The sequence below is a fragment of the Rosa chinensis genome, chromosome 6 (assembly GCF_002994745.2).
Source record: "Rosa chinensis cultivar Old Blush chromosome 6, RchiOBHm-V2, whole genome shotgun sequence".
Lineage (NCBI taxonomy): Eukaryota > Viridiplantae > Streptophyta > Magnoliopsida > Rosales > Rosaceae > Rosa > Rosa chinensis.
Window position 1 is genome coordinate 9,384,276 of NC_037093.1, and position 20,420 is coordinate 9,404,695.

The window sequence follows — 20,420 nt, forward strand, 5'->3', positions numbered from 1 at the left end:
CACGGTTTTGCCATTACTTTGAGACAGCAATTCTGAGAGAGAGAGAGAGGGAAGAAACATTAGAGGTTTTGGGTTAGTTTTGGAAGAGGTTGGGTGTCAGTACAGAGAGAGAGGGAGAGGCAGAAACACTGAAAGCGAAGTAGAGGTCATGGGATTGGGTTTGGGAGGGGTCTTTCAGGAAAAGAAGAGGTGTGGCTTGATGTGGAAGAAGTGTGTGCCTAGATTTTGATTGAGTTTAAGAGACAGGTTTTAGGAGCAAAAGAGGTATGTGTTTGATTGGTTTTTTCAATTCTATTAAGATTTTGTTCTTTTTTCTTTGTTGCGATTTGGGTTTTTTTTTTTTTTTTGGTGTGTCAATTTTTGGTCTCGATTGAGTGTTTTGTTTCTGAATTTTATGTTTTTTTGTATGAAGATTTGATTAGAAAGCTTAATGGATTCAACTTTCGGTTTGAATGGATGGCATAATGATCATGGTTTTGGTATGCAAATTTGTTCTTATTTCACTTCTCTCTTTGGAAAAACAGAATACTGAGCTTCTCACACATTCTAATCAGTGTGGGTTTATTGAAATAGTATCTTCTTTAATATTTATTATTTCCAAAACTGGGCTTTTGTTATAGGTGAATGAAGATGGTTTGTTTTTAATCTCTCTGATCAATAGTACTTGATGTAATTGCTTTATGGGATTTCCTTTTGCGTTTAGTTTGCTGTCAACTTACACCTGTACCAATGTATAGAAGTCCTTTTAATTTTTGGATTTTATTTCATGGGGCCATTACATTCTCTAATTTTCTCGATTGTTCAATGTATTTGATTGAAAGTCAAAGTAAAATTTCCAAGTAAAATTCAGTGAGGGTTCTTTTGTCTTTGCTTCAAACTTGACCACCCTTTTGTGTTCTTTTTTAGAGATTTGGCTGAGCTTTTGGAGTGAAGTGCATTGCAACTCACTATATGCTACTGCAGGTGATGGACTAAACTGCTATTACTCAAATATCCTGTTTACAATTTTTTTATTTTTTATTTTATTTTTCGACAGTTTGTACTGATTCTTTTACTAGTCTATTTACAGATGTTCCCACAAGAAGTCCTAGAAAGAACCATTGGTTTTTCTACAGTGAATTAGCAAGCAGACAGACCATGATATAATCTTAGTCTGCGTGCTGGTATCCATTCTACTGTCTTTGGCAGATATAGTAATTTTCAAGGCACCTCCAATCTTGCAGGTAGTGTGTATAACAAGGCTGCAGATTATGTTGAGGTAAGATCTTGATATTCTTGGTTATTGCGTGCATTAACGGGATTCATGTGAAAGAAGTAGATATTATATATATTTTCTAATGTTCTTGAGGTTTTAAGCAGCAGGTACATGATGGGAAATTGATGGTGAATGGTGAAATTCAAAATGAAAATTACATATTGGAGCCTCTTGCCTATGAAATGGAACCAATCGTAAGGTCGTGTTCTTGCTTCTCTTTTTATTCAGTTTGTTGCATATAATAACATGTTCAATTACTTACGAGGCCTGTGTTGCCTGTTTTACTTGATTGTACAACAACAGCTGGAGCATCCAGTTTTTTTAACCAACTCCTGCAGCATTGCGGTCTTTCAATTGCTGTTTTTGCAAGTAGCTAAAGCTCTAATTTAACAAAAACTTATCAAGGGGTTATTGGGTTTTGATTTGGGGAGGAAGCTCTCAGATGTTGTATTCTTTGTGTGAATATTTGTTTGTTGTTCTTTTTCTATCACACATGTTTTGAAAAAAAACGGTTGCATGATGTTTTTGAATAGATGGGTTCTTGGGTTTAGTTTGATTAAGTGTGCCTTCTTTAAAAACAACAGAAGAACGTGTCAAGAGTAAAATGGTTCTGAGTTCTCTATATTTGGTTTGTTTTGTTCACAATTGCTGTTTCTTTTTTCTTTATTTGTCTTTAGCTATTGAAAATTTGAATTGTTGTTCTTTGTGTAGTTGGAGCTCAAAAGTTGCATATATTCAAGAAGTTGTGAAGACCAAGTTTTGTAAACTCGTAGAGACAGAGGTATGGGAGTTTAGGGATTGTGTTCCAAGGTTGGTATTCTTGGTTTCTATATGTTCTCTGTCAAAAAAGAAGTTCAAATATATTTTCTGCTCAAGAGTTTCAAACTAGGTGTTGCTTAATTTATTTGGTTTTCGGGTATCGTTGGTACATCTGGAATTTTTCTTCGAAATTGGTGTGGAAAAGTGCTAACTTGAAGATTATAGTCTCTGAAATTTGTTTACTTGGCTCTTGGGGCAGCTGCTACAACATTTCTATTCATTTACTTCAGCATTCCTTGCTCCCTGCAATACTTGATGTTGTGATAGAATGCTTTAATAGAATGTTATGGTAAATTGCAATAATTAAACTCAAAACAATTTTAGAGAGACAAAATTTTGTCTCTTATATTATCACTTTGATTATGAATCAAGTCCTTTTCATTCGTGTCATTATTATAAATTATTACCAATAACAAATCCCGCAGCAAAGCGCGGGTACTATTGCTAGTACATATATAAAAGATGAGTTAACTGTTCATTCATGGGAGAAAAGACAATTTTACCCTCATTTGACATTTTTTTGCAGCTCTGCCACCGACCTATTTTTTGCCCTCTCTTCCTCCCAGCAGAACTTCTGAGTTTTTTGCTCTCATTTCTTCCTTCTGCGTCCTAAACCGCCTTCTTCACTCCCTCAGACAGCTACCTCCTTAATACCCTCTTCAACCGTGTCTTCATCGGAGGTTCCAATGCCGGGTCGGGTTTTGTCTCCACAAGCCGGTCTATTTCAATCACCAACAACAAAAGCCCACCTCCAAACTCACCCTCTCCTTACAACACAGCAAGAGTTTTCACCAAGCTATATCTTCAGCATCAAGAAAACGGGAACTCACTTGGTATGTTTTCATTGCTCACCATTTTCGGCTCAGGGTTTTGATTTGATTGAAGACCCTTTGTTTTCTTTGGAGAAAAACGTTGTGCGTTTTAGTTTTCTTGGCTATTGCTTATGTATGTGTGTGAAAGTTTGAATCTTTGGTGGGTTTTGATAGAGAGAACTTGAGTTTTGATTGAGATTGGAGATGGGAAACTAATTCAACAGAATCAATGATGATTGAAGTAGAAGACAGGATAAAGAGGAACATAAAGGTTTAGAACACTGTTATATATCATTTTTAGAGGAAGAGGAGTAAGTTGGAGAGGTTCAAAGGTTATTCTAACATGCGCTGTAGTTCCTTCCCAAGAAAATTTACCAGACTGTCCAGCCAATTTTAAGACTTCAGAACCACTCAAACAAAAAAATATGTTTGGTCCACAAGACTTTTCGATTATTATATAGGGATACCTGGACCTTCAGAAAGTGTTTCTGCTTTCTCCTATACATTTGAATTTTCTTCAGATAAGACATAGATAGAACAAGGTATTATGTTCTCAATCTCAAGTGGAGTTTGGCCTATTTCTAGGTAGTTCGCCCCACAAGTGGAAGTTTCCCCCATGTATAGAAAAATATGTTCTCGCCTACCCATTTGAATGTACAAAATTTTGAGTTATTGAGATTTGTTCATTACAAAACATTTACAGAATATATCTTTTCTTTTGCAAAATAATTTTTTATGATTATTAGGCCAATTTTTCTGCCTTCTGTTTTTATATCAGTCTTCCCTCCAGCGTTTCATTTAAACTCTTCATTTCCATTTGAGGCTGTACCCGAAAATGTGAAGACCAATCCTAACTTAACTTTGCTGGTTATATTTTCAAATGCAGTCATCGAACATGATGATGACTTAATCTATGCTTTCTTTCTAATGACAAAAGACTGTTTAATATGAGTGCTAAACTGCTAATGTAAAGAAACGGCCAAATAGACACACTCACTTTTGTGCATAAAGAACTTATCGCTGAGTTACTCATTGTTTTACCTGTATTTGGAGTTAGTGTGGGTGGAAAAGTGCGAACTTGAAGATTATAGGATGGCATTATGTAATAATTTGTTTCTATTGATATTGCATGTTGGTGGCAAAGCCTCAGCATTGTGACATTTTTGGTATTTTACAATTGATGTGGTACTCTGTCTTTTTCGTCGTTGTTTTATACAGTTAAATAATTATAATATTATTATAATATTGGGTTAACAATGGAGGCTTTATTGGGAAATGAAGGAAACAGTGTTAGACATGGGTTTTTGCTTTTTAAGCTTCATTTGCTTTGTTTTCTTGAGTTTTGGTTATGGGGGGTTAAATGTTGTTCTTTTCTTGGCTTGTTAACAGAGAATTAAATTAGCAATGAATCTTTGTTTAGATTGAGATGCTTAATTAGCACAGTGTCGTAAACAAGAGTGATTAATTAATTTAGAAGCCTGCAGGCAAAGAAGTGGGTCTACTCTTGCTGAAATGTCAAAAGCTTGAAGGTGTGGTAGGTCATGTGCTATCTCTCTAATTATTCTTGCATCTTTTTGCAGTTTTTGTGCCCGTGAGGCCTAAGCTCCTCCACCAGTTGCTGCTTCGGATTGTGAGAGAGAATAATTACTCTGCTTTTTGTTTAGGTAAAGATGGTCTTTTTGATGACATTAGGTAAAGATGGTTGAGCCTAATTGTGTTAAGTGAAAAGAACAAGAGCCACTAAGGATTCCTTGCCAAACTAGTGGCATGAATTGGCAATAGGTCCAGAAGAGAACGTAAAGAAACAATTAAGGAGATGTAATGCAGCCTAGGTCCAAGTTATGGTTTGGGTTAGCTAAGAGGTCCAATGCAAATTCATGTCCGGTTTCAAATTCATGTTTAATTCCACAGCTTTGCAGAAAAAAAAGCTCCTTGCAATCACAAGTTGGACTAGAAAATGGATGGTCATAGCTATATCACCAATCTCAACTTGCCTTTGAAGCTATTATTATGAAATCACCATAAAATTTAATTAAAAATAGATGATAGTCTCAGTTATAATTTTTTATTCAATCTTTTTCTATTGTTGCATATTGTATAAATTTTTTATTTAATCTTTATCCTATGGTTGTAGATGGTATAAAGTTAAAAGTCATAACCAATTGAATCTCAGCCTCATTCTGCTGTACCTGTCTTTACAGTACCCTTTGAGGTCAGATACAGCTTTTTGAATTTTTTAGCTGCATGATCGTGTTAAACGAATTTCTCCACCAGAATCAATAAGTTTAAATTGAACCATATATGTACATTTCAACGAAAACAATTTGTATTCAATATTTTTCTTAGTTGGTTTACGTAGACATTCTACTATGTAATGTTATAAGATCAATCGTCTTATCATCTATGAAAACGATTACTCTCTTGAACAACCTCTACCAATAACTTTACCTAAATAAACTTCAATTATCCAAATAACATATAACAATAATTCCCGCAGCAAAGTGCGGGCAAACTTTCTAGTGTCCATTTCAGAACATAACAGAGCTTAAAATACTTGGACGACGGACCCTTTCAGTCGACAATTGCATAGCTCACCCACCATGGCAATCGACATTGCAACCTTAGAAGAGAGGTCAGCAGGCAGCACCACCTTCAATTCAGTTCTTTAATTCCACTTTTCAGTTTTCTGTCAACAAATTTTGAAGCTTTGGATGGCATTCCAGTTTAGTAGCTTTATCATTTATTATTGTTCTATGTGGGAAATGTGAATTAGCAGTGTTTATGTTGTCATTGTTAATTTTAATGCCAATAATCTGCTTAGTAAGTCTTTTGTTAATTTTTTGTTGGCTATAGGTACATTAATTCCTGCAGGAAGCACTGTGTTTCACCTAATGATGCAATTCTCTCTGTTCTGTTTAAGGTCAGTGATGATTGTTATCCAAATTTTTCTTTTGAATGATGAATTTGTTTATTTCTTGCTATACAGTTGATAAGGAGATTCTGGTTCTGATTGAAAGAAGTAAGCTTTATAGAACTTGGTGGTATTACTCACTTCAGTGTTAGGATTCTAGTTTTATTCATGTGGGTAGCAGTCGAAATTGAGGGGCTACAGTACAGTAGGGATTATAAGAAAATGGAGAGATAGGTAACTCCAAACTAAAGTGCAAGAAAGCGGAAAAGATATAAGTTAATTGGCACTGTCGAAAAATCATGTGTGTACTCTGCTGAAAAAATTGGAATAGAGTGTCACTAAGATAAAGATTCTGCTAAGAACCATAGTTAGCCAAATGTATTGCCTTGATAATGATAGTACTATTCTTAATTTGATTCTTTTTTTTTTCTGATTTCTTTTTAATCCAGGCTGAGGTAAAAAAGTCTTGCAATGAGCTCTGTAGCCTGGAGATTTCATTGGACCATCTTAAGGATGCTGAATTCCCACCACTTCTTGATTTATGTATGGAACTTGATGCTTCTGAGGTTGAAGCAGTTGACATACGCAATGAATCATTGCATGTTTTGAATGGAAAATATGCGCTGTTGTTGATGCGTGCTATCAATCAAAAGCTTCGAGTTGTTGATCTCCAAGATTTGGCACTTGGAAAGGAGTTCTTGAGGTAAACACCGGTGTTTATTACAGTTGGCTTTGTGTTAATGGTTTAAATCTGAGTTTGTTGTCCGCTATGTTACTATATCCTATATACACGCACTTTCGTAGTAAAAGGTTACTAAGAGGACTACTATAGGTGAGACGTTATTCTTAGATATATTTTTCCTCTCCTCTCACACCATCAACATGGTAACCTGATCAAAATATTAAGGAGTCTACACAGATCACATATTAGCCAAATTGTAGGTGACTTCTAAGCTATTTGCCACTTGTACTACCTTCCAATCATTGTGTATGTCTTCTTGATCAAAAGTTGAATGATTAGGAAATCACGTTTATTTGTTTTTACTTCTTATTTTTTATTTTTTAAATTGACTTTCGGACATGTTTATTGAGGATAGGACTTAAATCATTTTATCATAGTTGTGCAAAGCTAAAAAAAGAAAAGAAAAAGGTTCAAGAATCTGCGTAAATTTTTAAATGTTTTATGACAACTGTTATGGACCTGTTTCTTCTTCCTTCTGCTTCCCTTTGGTTCCTTTTTAATAGTTTGTCGATATTGCAGTAACATTTTGTCTTGCCTTCTCAACTTCTGCCTGCTGAATTGTGCAGATTCACATTAACTTTTTTTTTATTGCTCAAAGAAATATAGAGATCATTAGATCTAGTAGATGGATGTACTATATTTAAAAACCCAGATGATCTCCATACGGAAATGACTTGATATTACTAATTCAAGTTTATTCCCAGGGATCTTTCACAGAGAGGTTTGACATGCCAAGTTTTAAACTTGAGATCTTCACATTTTCGGAAGCTCAATATGATGGGAGAGTTCATGCGGATACACACCCTCAACCTTGACTTTAGTACTTCACTCACTAGTTTTCTGGAGGATTGTTTTTCTTGCATGCCCAATCTAATGTGCCTCTCTCTGTGCGAGACAAGAATTTTAAATCTCTGGACAACTATTGCTGCGCTTTCTAAACTCCCTTCTTTGGTTGAACTTCGGTTTCAGCATTGGTTATGCTGCAATGATGTTGGGCCTTATTCTGCATCATCTAGTGGGAAGTCACATCACAAAACTTATTCAAATCAGCGAAATAATGGTAGAACATCATCCATTAATATTGGGGAACTAACAGACCAGTACTCAAGCACAGAAGAGGTGCTCAGGAATATGTTTTTGCTTAATAATGTGGTTATAAATGATGATGAAAGTAGGGCTGAGGATTCAGATGATAGCGAACTAGACTTTTCAAGTCCCCTGCAAGAACATGGTTCCGTGGAGCATTTGTCAAATGTCTTTTCAAGAGGGAACAGACAGATCAATCAACAGACTGAGGTAATAACTGAACCGTTCCATTAGATTACGGCTAAAGTGGGTCTAGTGGGAAATTTTTTAATTAAATTTAACTTGGAGGATGATGTTATCTTTTCTCAAAGAAGCTGTATCGATAAATAGGATTGTGGGGAAGTTCCTGTTCTAAAGCTTACTGCTTTATTGGTGGTTAAATGTATATTTTTTTTCCCCTTCAAAAGAAATTATCATCATCATCTACTACAACAATCTTATATATATAAAAATAAAATCTTCAACAATTGTTTTTTCTCTTGTAGTGAACAACCTCCTAGCCAAATCTTTTGTTTACTGTAACTATTGTTTGATATACGTTGTTGCCTTTTCTCTAACCGCTCAAACCTCTAGGAGTCAGTGATCTAACATGGTTTCAAATGTTTGTGAGGTGTATGGTGGGGCTGCACATATATGTTTCTCTTTGCCTCCCTCTCTCCACGTATAGGATAAGGCTGCACGTAGGTAGAGTTTTAGCTTGATAAACATTGTTGCTCCATTCCTAACAATTTAAGTTTGTGAATTCCTTTAATTGTTTGTAATGTAATAGTTATAGTAGTTTTCGGATATATTATTTGAAATATAAAGATGTTGTGGTCATGTAATCATCATTGTCATCCAATTTTTCCTTTTATATGTTTGTTAATCGAGTTTCTACTCTGGTTGGCAGGATTCTCTTGATAACTTTCAGAATCAAAATGAGGCAGAGCCCTTAGCTGGTCCCTTCACAAAGTATATTGGAGACAATTCAGTGAAATATATTTCTTATCATGCTTCGCCAATATGTTTTGAGAAATATTATAGAGAGTACATGATAGCCTCACTACCTCGTTTGAGAATTTTAGATAACTTGCCAATTCGAAAGATTGATCAGGAAACTGCTAGGATGACATTTTCAGAATATTTTGAGCATGTACCATATCAAAGAAAGCATAAAGAAAACGTCATTAGTGTGTTACAAAAGCGTGAAATAAGATCAAGTCAAAATCATGTACAAAGTCCTGGGAAAAAAGTATCGAATCTCTATGGAAAGTCTCAATGCTTCTATACCAGGTCTCTTTCTGCTGCCAAGCTGGGATCTTGTGCTTGGCCATTCTTGAACCCGCTTTCTTTTTCAAGCAGTATTCTGGTAGGTGAAAGTAAGAGCTTTCGTCCTAGGCAGTTTGAGTATCATCCATCCAACTCCAGCCATATGGTCTTTGGAACATTAGATGGTGAAATTGTTGTAGTCAACCATGAGAATGGGAAAATTGTCAGTTATATCCCATCACTAGGAGCAATGAATAGTGTGCTGGGACTCTGTTGGCTCAAGAAGTATCCCTCTAAGGTATCTACTTATTTCATGGAATGTAGTATCCATTGATTCTAGTCATGGTTCATTATAATTATCTGGATTTCACTCTTAAATTCTTATTCTCCTTGCATGGAACTCTATCGAGCAGAAATTTGTTCAAAATAAAGTTACATGGCATAATAGCTTTTAACAGCATGCATTGCAACTGAAGGGAGTATGCAGCATAGGATTCATCATGATAGGATATGTTTATAGGTGTACTTTCTAAATGAATTTTCTTTAACTAAAGAACTAACTTGTACAACATTGCCTGATAGTAGCTACAGATAAAAATACAACATAGGATATTGGTACTTTGGAGCATGGATATCATGACAGGATGGGTCCATGATGCTCCTAATTTGAGAGCTTCTATCACTGTTATGTCATTTCTGATTGTTATGTAGAAATTAAGTATGTTCGGAAGCAATTCATAGGCGGAAACCGTGGAATCCTTTGGCATCTCAGATAGTGCTTTCAATATTTAAATGTGAAAATTTCTTCAGGTGAAAATATATGTTGAAATTGCTATTCAAATGCAGAGAGTTCTGTTGACACCCAAATATTTGTTATCATCATGTTACTTTATCCGTATCTCTCTTGATTTGGCAAATTCTAATTATGCTTTGTTTATTTGTTATGGTGAATGTCAGCTAATAGCTGGTTCAGATAATGGCTCATTGAAATTGTACGATATCCATCATATGCGATCAATGGAAACAGGCATATGTGGTGGTGCCGAGTCTGTCTCATTTGACGAGTTTGACCAGTTGACATCTGTTCATGTTAATTCCACGGACGAGCTATTTCTTGCTAGTGGATACTCGAGAGACGTTGCCTTGTATGACATTAGTAGTGGAAAACGCTTACAGGTGTTTACTAATATGCATCGGGAGCATATTAATGTAATAAAGTTTGCAAACCATTCCCCTTCTGTTTTCGCCACTTCTTCATTCGATCAGGATGTCAAGATGTGGGACCTAAGACAGAAACCAATAAGTCCTTGCTATTCCTCTTCAAGCTCTAGGGGTAATGTGATGGTTTGCTTTTCTCCTGATGATCACTATCTTCTTGTCTCAGCTGTTGATAACGAGGTAATTTCTATCTTTAGTTCATGAAATTTATGAGATAAGGTCAACAATATGTTCCCATATGACTAAGAACCTCTTCTACTGGGCGCTATGACGCTATTAAACAGTGTTCAAGTCCATTGTTGTTGGTCTAGACTCTAGATATAAGATACCTGATTAAGAACCAAACTTTGTGAGACTGGTTACCACTGATGCTGTCAGGGGTTAAAACTTATAACGTTACAAAATAAAAAGTGCAAAATGCAGCATTTTTTGTTTTTATTTGGATAAATTTATTAGTTTTTGTTTTTCTTTCTCTATTTATTTATTTATTTATTTATTATTATTTTTTTATGATCCACATTCCAAAAGGAGATGCGCTGTTATTGCGGTACCTCAAGTCTGGATTCAACTTGATTTAGCTGCTAAGGTCTCTAGCTACCATATGTTTTGTTAGCCTTAATGCAAGTTGTAGATGGCTGCATATATAGGAGGCAATAACTGTCTTGCCGCCTTAAGTTTTGTGCGAGGTGATTAAATGATAGGGAGTATGTGACGTAGTCGCCTTAAATTTTGTGCGAGGAGATTAAATGATAGGGAGTATGTGACGTAGTCTCTGATAGGTCCTTCAAAATTTGTGTAATGTTCTTTCTTTTTGCTTTATCTCATTTAATGATATTATTTAAATGGTAAATAGTGCAACTTTACTAAATGTCCTTCCAGAAATTTTAGCATACTTTGAGATGCACTTGTTGATGATGTCAGGTTAGGCAACTGCTCGCAGTTGATGGGAGACTTCACTTGAATTTTGAGATAGCCTCTACAGGAAGTTCTCAGAACTACACTCGATCCTATTACATGAATGGAAGAGATTATATCATCAGTGGGAGTTGTGATGAGCATGTTGTCCGCATATGCTGTGCTCAAACAGGGAGACGCCTGAGGGATATATCTTTGGAGGTACAGCTATCTAGTTTATATGTATATGCCTACTTTTAAGTACAATGAAACATGGTTTGATTGTCAAATATAGGCTTATTATGCTACTAGAGTAGGATTACTATCTGATGTTAAAATATCTACTGTTGTTGGGTCACTTTGGATCTGGGTGAAGTTTCAAGTTGATATTTTCATCCTACCTGCACCATGAAATGGGAGTTCATTTTTTCTATTATAAGAGTATATTGTACAACTCCTCCTTGCACCTTTGTCTCACGTGCGAGCACAAGTGCACATCACAATGTCCTCTCAGGATGTTCAATTAAATCTGATTTTGCACCCTTTTCTTATTATGTGGTACAAGGCTTAGGGGAGGGGGAAATCATTTTAGGAGTCGATGTCAACTTATCGATAGTAAGTAATGTGGCACAACCTTTTAGACAAAAGATATGTGCCAAATTAGGAGATAAAAGAAAGAAAAAATATAATGAAATCTATGGGTTTAACACTTTAACTTGAGAGTCTTGATACTGAAAAGGAACAAAGAACAAAATTCCCGAGGGGGAAAGATAAAGGATGATAAGAAGTAAGCTCATCATTCTGAATGTAGTAGTATTTTGCTGTTCTTATGCAGGGAGGAGGAAGATCTAGGAGTTCTATGTTTGTGCAATCTTTGAGGGGTGATCCTTTCAGAGTGAGTTTCTCTATACGACTGTCATCAACTCTTTTTGTAAATCAAGTAGTGTTTTTTTTTTAATTTGTAACATACTTGCCTTTGCAATGTATGTGTTGTATGTCACAATTATAATTCGACAACTTATAAAGAAGAAAACTGTTACATGCCTCACTCACCTCAGAAGTGGTTCGATGCACGTGATTGTTTCTCCATTATCAATTAACATATCTCTGATATGCATGGATGTCCTTATTTCCCAGGAATTCAACATGAGTATCTTGGCAGCCCATATGCGTCCAAGATCGAAGTCTGAAATTATCAAGGTAGGACTTATGCTTCTTCGTTTCTGTTGTTAAAAGTCATGTAACGTGAGACACTCATGTTTCCTAATTGCAATGTTGCAGGTCAATCTGCTAGCATCTAGAGATTATGCCAAGGAACACTTTGATGCTCAGCAGGCTTGCCCAACCAATAATATGGGAGGTTGATGTATGTACCTAATTTGCAATATGTGTATACATGTATGTAGGTGTGTAACTACGAATGTATACAACCCTCGTCTTAGACAAGAAACATGCAAAATAGAAAACATAGGTCATTTAGCAGTCAGTTGCTTAGTGATGAGAATTCTTTTAGTTCTGATTGTGTATATGAACAAACCATTTGTAACATAGTTATTTCAGTCGATGAAAACTAACTTTTTTCATCGAGAAACCAACTTTTTTGTGTTTGGTAAACCGAACCAAATCAAGCTTAATCAGTTTGGTCTCAATTTAATATCTGATAAATCGATGGTTTGGTAATCGAATAGTAGCCTCAGTATTGAACAAGATCATCCTTAGACTAATAATAGTAAAAGGAATAGTATAACATAATGATTTTTATTTTTAGCTGGGATGGATCAGAGACTTACTGCATGTAGGATTGTAAATCGGCTCGATACAGTTTGAATATGATTTTTGTTCAGTATTAAGCTTGAGCTCAATATAGGAAAATCGAGTTGAGCTAGGACTCTACTCACTCTAGTATATAGTTATATATGACTTGTGAACAACTCGTATATCTTTAAGAACCAATTGGAATATGTTCATGCTCAGCTTGTTCGCTACATTCAGCTAAACAATAGATGAATATTTTTATAATAAATAGTTATCTTTGTAATTGTACACTTGAGCTTAGTTGAGTTATGCTCAAGCTTGGAAAGAAATCAACCAATTCTACTCGAGCTTGGGTATGAAAAAATAAAATAAAATTTTTAGACCCAAAACAACAAAACGACACCTATTGACGTCGCTTTGTAGCATAAGGTTAACAGAGAGAGAGAGAGAGAGACCCGCCCTCTTTCCCCCTCTCTCTCTCAAATCCCATTTCCTTCATTTGAATCCAAAACCTTCTGCAAATCCAACAATGGCGAACCGAGCCGTCCAAGAGGTACAGCCTTCTCTCTCTCTCTCTCTCTCTCTCTCTCTCTCTCTCTCTCTTCCTCATCGTTCATATACATTCAATTGGAATTGAAATTTTTTTTTGTCCATGATTGGTTTTGTAGATAATCGAGCAGCAAGTGCTGACGGTGGCGAAGGCGGTGGAGGACAAGCTCGACGAGGAGATCGCAGCCCTAGATCGGGTCGACGACGACGATCTGGAGGTGCTCAGAGAGCGGAGGCTCCAGCAGATGAAGAAGATGGCCGAGAAGCGCAGCCGTTGGATCTCCCTTGGCCACGGCGAGTACACCGAGATCCCTTCCGAGAAGGACTTCTTCTCCGCCGTCAAGGCCAGTGACCGCGTCGTCTGCCACTTTTACCGCGAAAATTGGCCCTGCAAGGTTTCATCTTGCTTCATTTTACCCCAAATTTTCATAACTTGAAGTTTTGATTTTTGTGTCAAGTGTTATGGTATAATTGTTGGAATGTGATTGACAATGAATCGTTATAGTGGAAAATGGAAATGATGGGGTTTCTTAAGTTGCTATTTTGAAATTTTGAATTTTGATTAGAGGAGTGAAGGCCTAGTGATGTTTACAGTGGGAAAAATTGGGTGATACGTTTTTTGGGGCACAAGTACTTGGCCAATAAGTATAGCTGTAAGGTCTTGGAGAAGGAATGTATTGGAGAATGGGGTGGGAAGCATGAGACTTTAGTGTATGAATGCTTAATTGGAATTGTAGATGACTTCTTAGGAGACCCAGTTAGGATATTGAGAGATATGATCAAATGATTGATAAGACACTAGCGGGTTAAGTGAGTTATAAAATTTTAATATCCCAAGTTATGGCATTGACAGTTTTCATGGGTCATCTTTGGAAGTGGGTTCTGTTTAGGGTTTGTTGATTGAAATGTAACAGCTATAGAGACTGCACACTTTGTAAATGAGTTGGTTTGGAATATCAAGGAGCTTTAGTTATAAAGATAGTCAGGGTAACTGATAATAGGGTGTTACTCCTAACATGTTTTCTGGGCCTTGGATGGCTAGTGGTTACCTTGAGTATGTACCGTTTATGGTAATGCTTTTTCCCAAACTGCAGAATTGTGGAGTTCTAAAGACACTGGTCCAGCTGTTGGAATGGAAGTGTTCAGTAAATGACTCTGTGTATTACTTATGACGTCAACTCAAAAGTTAGGACAAACAACTCATGTTTACAGTTTATTTTCAGGTTGTGGACAAGCACTTGAGCATATTGGCAAAGCAACACATAGAGACACGTTTTATGAAGATCAATGCTGAGAAAAGTCCGTTCTTAGCGGAGAAGCTCAAGATTGTTGTTCTTCCAACCCTTGCCCTTATTAAGAATGCCAAAGTGGATGATTATGTGGTAAGTTATAGGAAGGACTTGCATGGTACATATTGATTTGATTGTTTTCTATCTTAACTTAATGCCACAATTCTCATCGTGCAATAGGTTGGATTTGATGAGCTGGGTGGGAAAGACGACTTCAGCACAGAAGAACTAGAGGAGAGGTTGGCTAGAGCTCAAGTCATATTTTTTGAAGGTGAAGCATCTTTAAAGTCCAGTGCGAAAACCAGGAGTGTCCGGCAAAGCAGCAAGGATGATTCATCAGATTCAGAGTAAAACCCTAGCTATCATATCAGAGTATAGCCATAGGTATCCAATTTGTTTATTTCGGAAATTGGAGCAGGTTATGCTTCATATAAATGATCAGATGTATTGCTGTCTGTACTTGTATGATATCCTTGAAACTTTGAGATCATCCTCTGGATGCTATTACATTAGTTTTGGTGCTTGTATTGAGAAAAGGTTTGGGAGCTTCCTCATTGGGTAGTGAAATTATGAAATCATATCATGGTTTCTTTCGTAATGTTGTGATGTGTTTCTGCTTTTTGTTAAAATGTCTCAACAGTTGTGATGGGCATGGAGTTGACATGATTATCAGAATGAAGATGAATTCGTTTGAAATTAATTTCCAAGCCTTTTAGAAATCAACATTTGCAAAAATCTATACTCTTTTGCTACAAATGAAAGAAGCAGACCCATGTGTATTAGTTTTACTCATTGAAAAAATTGAGAAATGATTTCATATCTGAACCATAAATTACAAGTACCAATCATTTTCTGAACAATGTTACATGAGATCTCTAAGCATACTGGATGTTATATTTGAGTTTTTCTTTTATCAATTCCTTAGTACAACTTATACCATGCAAAGAGAAGTATAGAATCTAACTCATGCCCAGGGAGCCTCCTGAGGTCCCTTCGACACTTTAGTATCTTTGAATTTGACAACAAAATTAGGGTGAATGCCAATGACAATCGAGAGTTCTCAACCAACGGTGGGCGAGTTTCATCGTACATCAACGATGGATGGTCACTTGAGCACATGAAATGCCAATGACAACAATTCGGTTTGAGTTCAATAAGTGATGGGTGAGTTTCATTTCAAATCTCACGAACATCAATAGTTGACAGTCATCAACAGTTCAACACACAAATATCTAAAACAAGATGACTGTATAAATTTATAGCAAAATCTTTGAAGTCTTAAGACACAACAAGATAGACTATATTAATAAAATCCGAAAGAGAAATTTACTACAAAACACTGGGAAACCCCCATACTCTACAAACTTCCACTCAATGGCTTGCGTAGTGCATCAAAATCACTCCAAACATGCCATATTATAGAGCAGATTCCTTTTCCTGCACGCTAACTTCCCTACCAGAAAAACACACAACCAACAACCAAACACAAGCCTAAAAGCCGAAACAACAACAAGTTTTAAGACTGCCCCTAATATATTGTACGTACCTAGCAACCACAAGAAGGTTGGTACTAATATATTCTTGCCTAGCGAAACAACAGTTAAGGTTTAGTCTAAAAACACAGAGGAGCAACTAATGGTGACATATAACAAATGCCCAAAATGATCTAGAAGCTAAGAGCTGTTAGACCTTCTTGCAGCTGATTTTGAACTACATTTATATATAGTTTACATGCTGCTTTGCTTGCTTATGCACGATGTCTGCCTCCTCTGGTTTTGTCGAGCACCCTTTTCCCATACAGATGGCTGTGCAGATGAGGGTAATTGCTCCGAATGAGGTTAACAAGAGCATTGTGAACAGATCCCTGCCACAAAGGATAGAAAGCAAAGGAAAGGACTTCATTATTGATGTCACAAGCCAAGTTAAGAAGAGATAAAAACAAAGATATGTGAACTACATAACGTCTCTACCAATTTTTTTTGTGTCGCATGAAGAGCAAACTGTGGCAAACTATTGTACTACATTTAATTTTCGAGTATTAACAGATAAGATTATTTACTAAAAAATGTTCTCCATGTGTAAGAAAAATTTTCTTAAAGATTATTTAGAAAAAAAAGAAGAAAAAGTTATCTACAGAAAAAATGGATTAGTGGGTAGTTTTTCATGCTTGTTTGTTTCATGATTTTTTCTTTTCTTATTTTCTGTTTATTTTGTAATTTAATTATATTATCACTATATATTTGTAATAAAGTTTATTAATATTTTAGGATTATTTCGCTACATTTTTTTTTCAGTTTTGACTAATAAAGCCTTTTTTTTATTAATAATATAGATGATCAATTAATTCGCTAGAAAGGTCAAAGCTAGAACACAAAACTTGGGATATTGGAGTAAGTCAGCGAAGGAGGTCCAAGACTTGTCAGGGAAAATGTTCTTTGGCCAAATATAGTATACAGCATGCATTACTTAATCCAGCATGACGCATTAAAAGAATATGCGTGATTAATTACATGATATGTATTAGTACAAAAACTGAAAGTCTAGAATTTAACAACATATCAAATTTTCACTTTCAAGAGTTGAACTAGATAGATATGATGGGAATCTCTTAATCAATCTTAATAAAGGAGTGAGAGAATAAACACTACAGAAACATTTCAGGGATGATGGTGTTACCTTGGATACTGCAAGAGCAGACTGAGCAACATAATTCCCATAAGGATTTTGAAGAACATTCAGAAACTCAGGACTGTTAATCATCTCATTAATAATCGTATTGGCATGTTCTTCTCCAGCCTCTTTCAGGGTTTTCTCGACTACATTACTTCCATGCTTGTTCATCGACAGATTAACAAAATACCCTTGAAGCTGACCTAAAATGTCTGCTGTTACACGAGGTATTTTTAGTCCAATTATGTACTGCACAACATAGTTCCTGTAGTAAAAGAAAAGAAGGTTAGATTACATTATTTTAGAGAGATGTTATGTGTATTGTAAGTCTGTAACATTAGTTGTTACCCATGATCATTTTTGTCCAAAAATAAAAAACATATATTATCATTGATTGAAGCATGTATACAAAAAGAACCTATTTCCCAACCTCTTATCATCATATGTACGATTTCCTTATGCCCTAGATATTGTCTAAAGTTATGATGTATTTTATTATATTAGAGTTCTTGTAATCTCCAGTCAAACCTCCATCTGTCCACCTATTATTTTTTTTCTCTAGAAAAAAATTGAAACTAACTTCTGTACATCATACTCGGGTGTAGAAGGTGTATAGAAGTTTAAAGTGTTGAGATATGCATATTTATATTTAAAAAGTTTACTTAAAAGGCTTAAAAAGTTTTTTGAATCAAGGAAGCTTCAAGTTTTAACCGCTCATTTTCATTCAAACCTTAATTCTCTTCCTCTACAACTTTCACTGTACTACACTGCATGTGTTTTTATTATAGAGGAACTCTATTTGTTAGAAGGTACGGAGACAGATTTAACAACCAAACTTAACCCTTTTTCCCAAACAAAAAAGAAAAACGAAGAAATTTAATCCTATTTCAATTTTAACATATCTCTACTACTACAATAAAAAAAGTGTCAGAAGTTTCATCAGACTTAAAATGCCCAAATACCCCTTACAAAAATAAAATCTCATAATGAAATTATCTAAAAGGGTTATTCTGGTAAAATAAAAAATACAAAAAATAACATGAAATTGAGAAAGAGAGAAAGTGGGTGAGAATAAAACTTTTACGTTGTCATCATTTCAACAATAGCACGTACATTGTACGGGTATGAGATGATCAAACTAGCTACAGTGCATGAAATAGAAAAACAAAGCGAAACATGGAAGGAAAAAAAAACAGCTCAAGCAACATACTTCTTCTAGTTTTCTTAGGAGGATAAACAAGTACACATAAATTAAATGATGGAATGGAGTCCATCTAGCAATACAAATCACAACTTTCACATAATAAAACGAGATACGTGTATGTATCGGCTTTAAGAGATGTTCAATAAAACATTAGTACGTAAATGTGATTCAAATAAATTTATCGTCACAAAATTAGAGTGAAAGACAAACCCGTAAGGATCTTCGGAGAGGACTCGAGCATGCTCAGTTATGTCAGCCAGAAGACGCTCCTTAGCTTCAGTATATGCATAATGCACACTGCTTTGCACTAAGCAACACCCAAATTTGTCTTTTGCTAATGCAAGGCAGTTATCTAGCACTAATTCCAGAACACCCTGTAAAATAGAAACGAGAATTTGCAGAACAACAGTCAAACTATACATAAAACCAAGGCAAGTAACAACTTTATGTATACGTGCAAAGGCAGTTGATTTGCCAATTAAAGATCACATTTTAAACTACAACTCTAATAGAGGTAAAACCTACTTACTATATCATCGTCTTATAACTTCATTTAGGAGCAATGCTCATTACCTTGGTGCAGTCAAGAGAGAAATTTTTCAAGCAAACTTGAATCACATAATAACCGGGCTGGGTTTTGCTCAGCGGAATTGTGATTCGCTTCAGAACCCGCATAAACGAGGACTGTTGCTCTCGGGTTTCAACCCGCTCCAGCAACTTCTGCATGGCACGACTTCTGCAAATATCAACAACAAATACTAGTCAAACAGTCGTAAATTGATCAAATACATAGGGTTTATGAATGAAATAGATATAGAACAGTACCCATGCTGGTCAGTGCACATATCCTTGAGTTTCCTCTCATCACTCATCACCAAATCAAGCATTTTGGTCCATCCGTCTCTGTTAGTCCCCTCCACAAGTTTTTGAATAAATTCAGTCCCAAATTGATCTACCATTAGCTCGCGCAAATGATCATGACCCTCCTTCATAACCTCATTAAAAATCATTTCAATCTCTTCCATCTTACCCTCCTCAATCTTCTTTTGTAAAAATCGACATCCAACATGATCTTTGGCCACAAAAGCAATTTGGCCCCTCAACTCTTCCAAAGGGACAGAGTAATAACTTGGTATGTGCCGCCGTGCAGACCCATTGCCAAGCCTTTGATCTTTGGTGGACATCAAATTCAGGCCTTGGCTCCTTTCTTCTTGCCCGAAGCGCTGTCTTCCAGCCCCATTAGCAAACCTTGATCCCCTGCTAACCCTATTCCGCTGAGAACTAGAACTAGACCTAATTTGGTTAAAACCTAATCCAAATTGATCCCGATAAATCGATTGACTAGTGCTCCTGCTACTACTGGTGCTATTCCGATTCCAACTATGGGGATTGAGTATTCCATTGTTAGCAGCAGTGGGATTCGAATGCCTCATGTACTGCTCAGCCATTAAGAAAGCATATTGGTTCAACCTCTCCAAATATTCCTGCTCTAGAGTACTGAACCCACCATTGCCTAGGATTGTAGAGCTAGGCATATAGTTGTTGGGTATTCTTTGATTGCCGGAACTGCTATTATTGGATATGCTTAGCCGATTCAAAGAAGCTTCGAGTTGATCATGAGTCTGATCAGCAGCAAAATCATGAGGACCTCCCCCAACTGTTCCAAATCCCAATGTCGAAAACCCATTATTATTGTTGTTGATAAGATTGTTGGTACTGTTTCCGGGAAAAAGAAGATGATCAAAGTTGGGATTAGTGTTTTGATGGTAGGGAGGGTTTTGCAAGATTGGTGGGTTTTGAAGAACCAGATTGGGCAACATGGGATCCCAATACATCTGATTTTGAGACGGAGGGGGAGGTGGAGGGTTTTGATGAAGGTGGCCGGTATTCCACAAAATAAACCCTGGCACCCAAAAAAGAAAACTAGTTGTTGAACCGTATAATAATCGGTTTGATCACTATGGTAAG

The 20,420-nt window shown here is 36.1% G+C and overlaps 3 protein-coding genes across 16 annotated transcripts; 2 read left to right on the forward strand and 1 right to left on the reverse strand.

The window, feature by feature from the left end:
* Positions 1-51: 51 nt before the first annotated feature.
* On the forward strand, positions 52-12,580 carry LOC112168981. Of its 14 annotated transcripts, XM_040508671.1 has the most exons (18): positions 52-264; positions 907-963; positions 1,070-1,258; positions 1,360-1,454; positions 1,967-2,065; positions 2,601-2,907; positions 4,467-4,550; positions 5,021-5,098; positions 5,384-5,518; positions 5,740-5,806; positions 6,247-6,500; positions 7,244-7,835; positions 8,515-9,171; positions 9,831-10,271; positions 11,013-11,207; positions 11,821-11,880; positions 12,123-12,185; positions 12,267-12,580. In XM_040508671.1, exons 9-18 carry the CDS (start codon positions 5,487-5,489, stop codon positions 12,348-12,350), a joined length of 2,445 nt encoding a protein of 814 aa, XP_040364605.1. In that variant the 5' UTR covers positions 52-264; positions 907-963; positions 1,070-1,258; positions 1,360-1,454; positions 1,967-2,065; positions 2,601-2,907; positions 4,467-4,550; positions 5,021-5,098; positions 5,384-5,486; the 3' UTR covers positions 12,351-12,580. The 14 variants fall into 14 exon arrangements, with proteins under 14 accessions (XP_040364605.1, XP_040364608.1, XP_040364609.1 ...); XM_040508674.1 differs by lacking the exon at positions 2,601-2,907; XM_040508675.1 differs by lacking the exon at positions 2,601-2,907 and having other exon boundaries at positions 1,967-2,036.
* Positions 12,581-13,131: 551 nt separating this feature from the next.
* On the forward strand, positions 13,132-15,176 carry LOC112173722 (thioredoxin domain-containing protein 9 homolog). The gene is made up of 4 exons (XM_024311400.2): positions 13,132-13,293; positions 13,409-13,684; positions 14,513-14,671; positions 14,759-15,176. Exons 1-4 carry the CDS (start codon positions 13,270-13,272, stop codon positions 14,927-14,929), a joined length of 630 nt encoding a protein of 209 aa, XP_024167168.1. The 5' UTR covers positions 13,132-13,269; the 3' UTR covers positions 14,930-15,176.
* A 743-nt stretch (positions 15,177-15,919) lies between these two features.
* Positions 15,920-20,317, reverse strand: LOC112173720 (pumilio homolog 12). The gene is made up of 5 exons (XM_024311399.2): positions 19,278-20,317; positions 19,026-19,188; positions 18,663-18,826; positions 17,255-17,513; positions 15,920-16,442 (listed from the first exon to the last, which is right to left on the reverse strand). Exons 1-5 carry the CDS (start codon positions 20,285-20,287, stop codon positions 16,326-16,328), a joined length of 1,713 nt encoding a protein of 570 aa, XP_024167167.2. The 5' UTR covers positions 20,288-20,317; the 3' UTR covers positions 15,920-16,325.
* Positions 20,318-20,420: the final 103 nt, after the last annotated feature.

Bases quoted from the DNA above. Each gene is read 5' to 3' on its own strand.
- LOC112168981 (XM_040508671.1), top strand. From the start codon at position 5,487: ATGGCAATCGACATTGCAACCTTAGAAGAGAG. The intron at 5,519-5,739 runs GTCAGCAGGCAG...TGTTGGCTATAG, and splicing joins ATTGCAACCTTAGAAGAGAG to GTACATTAATTCCTGCAGGA. The intron at 5,807-6,246 runs GTCAGTGATGAT...TTTTTAATCCAG, and splicing joins TTCTCTCTGTTCTGTTTAAG to GCTGAGGTAAAAAAGTCTTG.
- LOC112173722 (XM_024311400.2), top strand. From the start codon at position 13,270: ATGGCGAACCGAGCCGTCCAAGAG. The intron at 13,685-14,512 runs GTTTCATCTTGC...GTTTATTTTCAG, and splicing joins GCGAAAATTGGCCCTGCAAG to GTTGTGGACAAGCACTTGAG. The intron at 14,672-14,758 runs GTAAGTTATAGG...ATCGTGCAATAG, and splicing joins CCAAAGTGGATGATTATGTG to GTTGGATTTGATGAGCTGGG.
- LOC112173720 (XM_024311399.2), bottom strand. From the start codon at position 20,287: ATGTATTGGGATCCCATGTTGCCCAATCTGGTTCTTCAAAACCCACCA. The intron at 18,827-19,025 runs GTAATGAGCATT...TCTATTTTACAG, and splicing joins TCTCTCTTGACTGCACCAAG to GGTGTTCTGGAATTAGTGCT. The intron at 17,514-18,662 runs GTTTGTCTTTCA...CTTTTACTACAG, and splicing joins CTCTCCGAAGATCCTTACGG to GAACTATGTTGTGCAGTACA.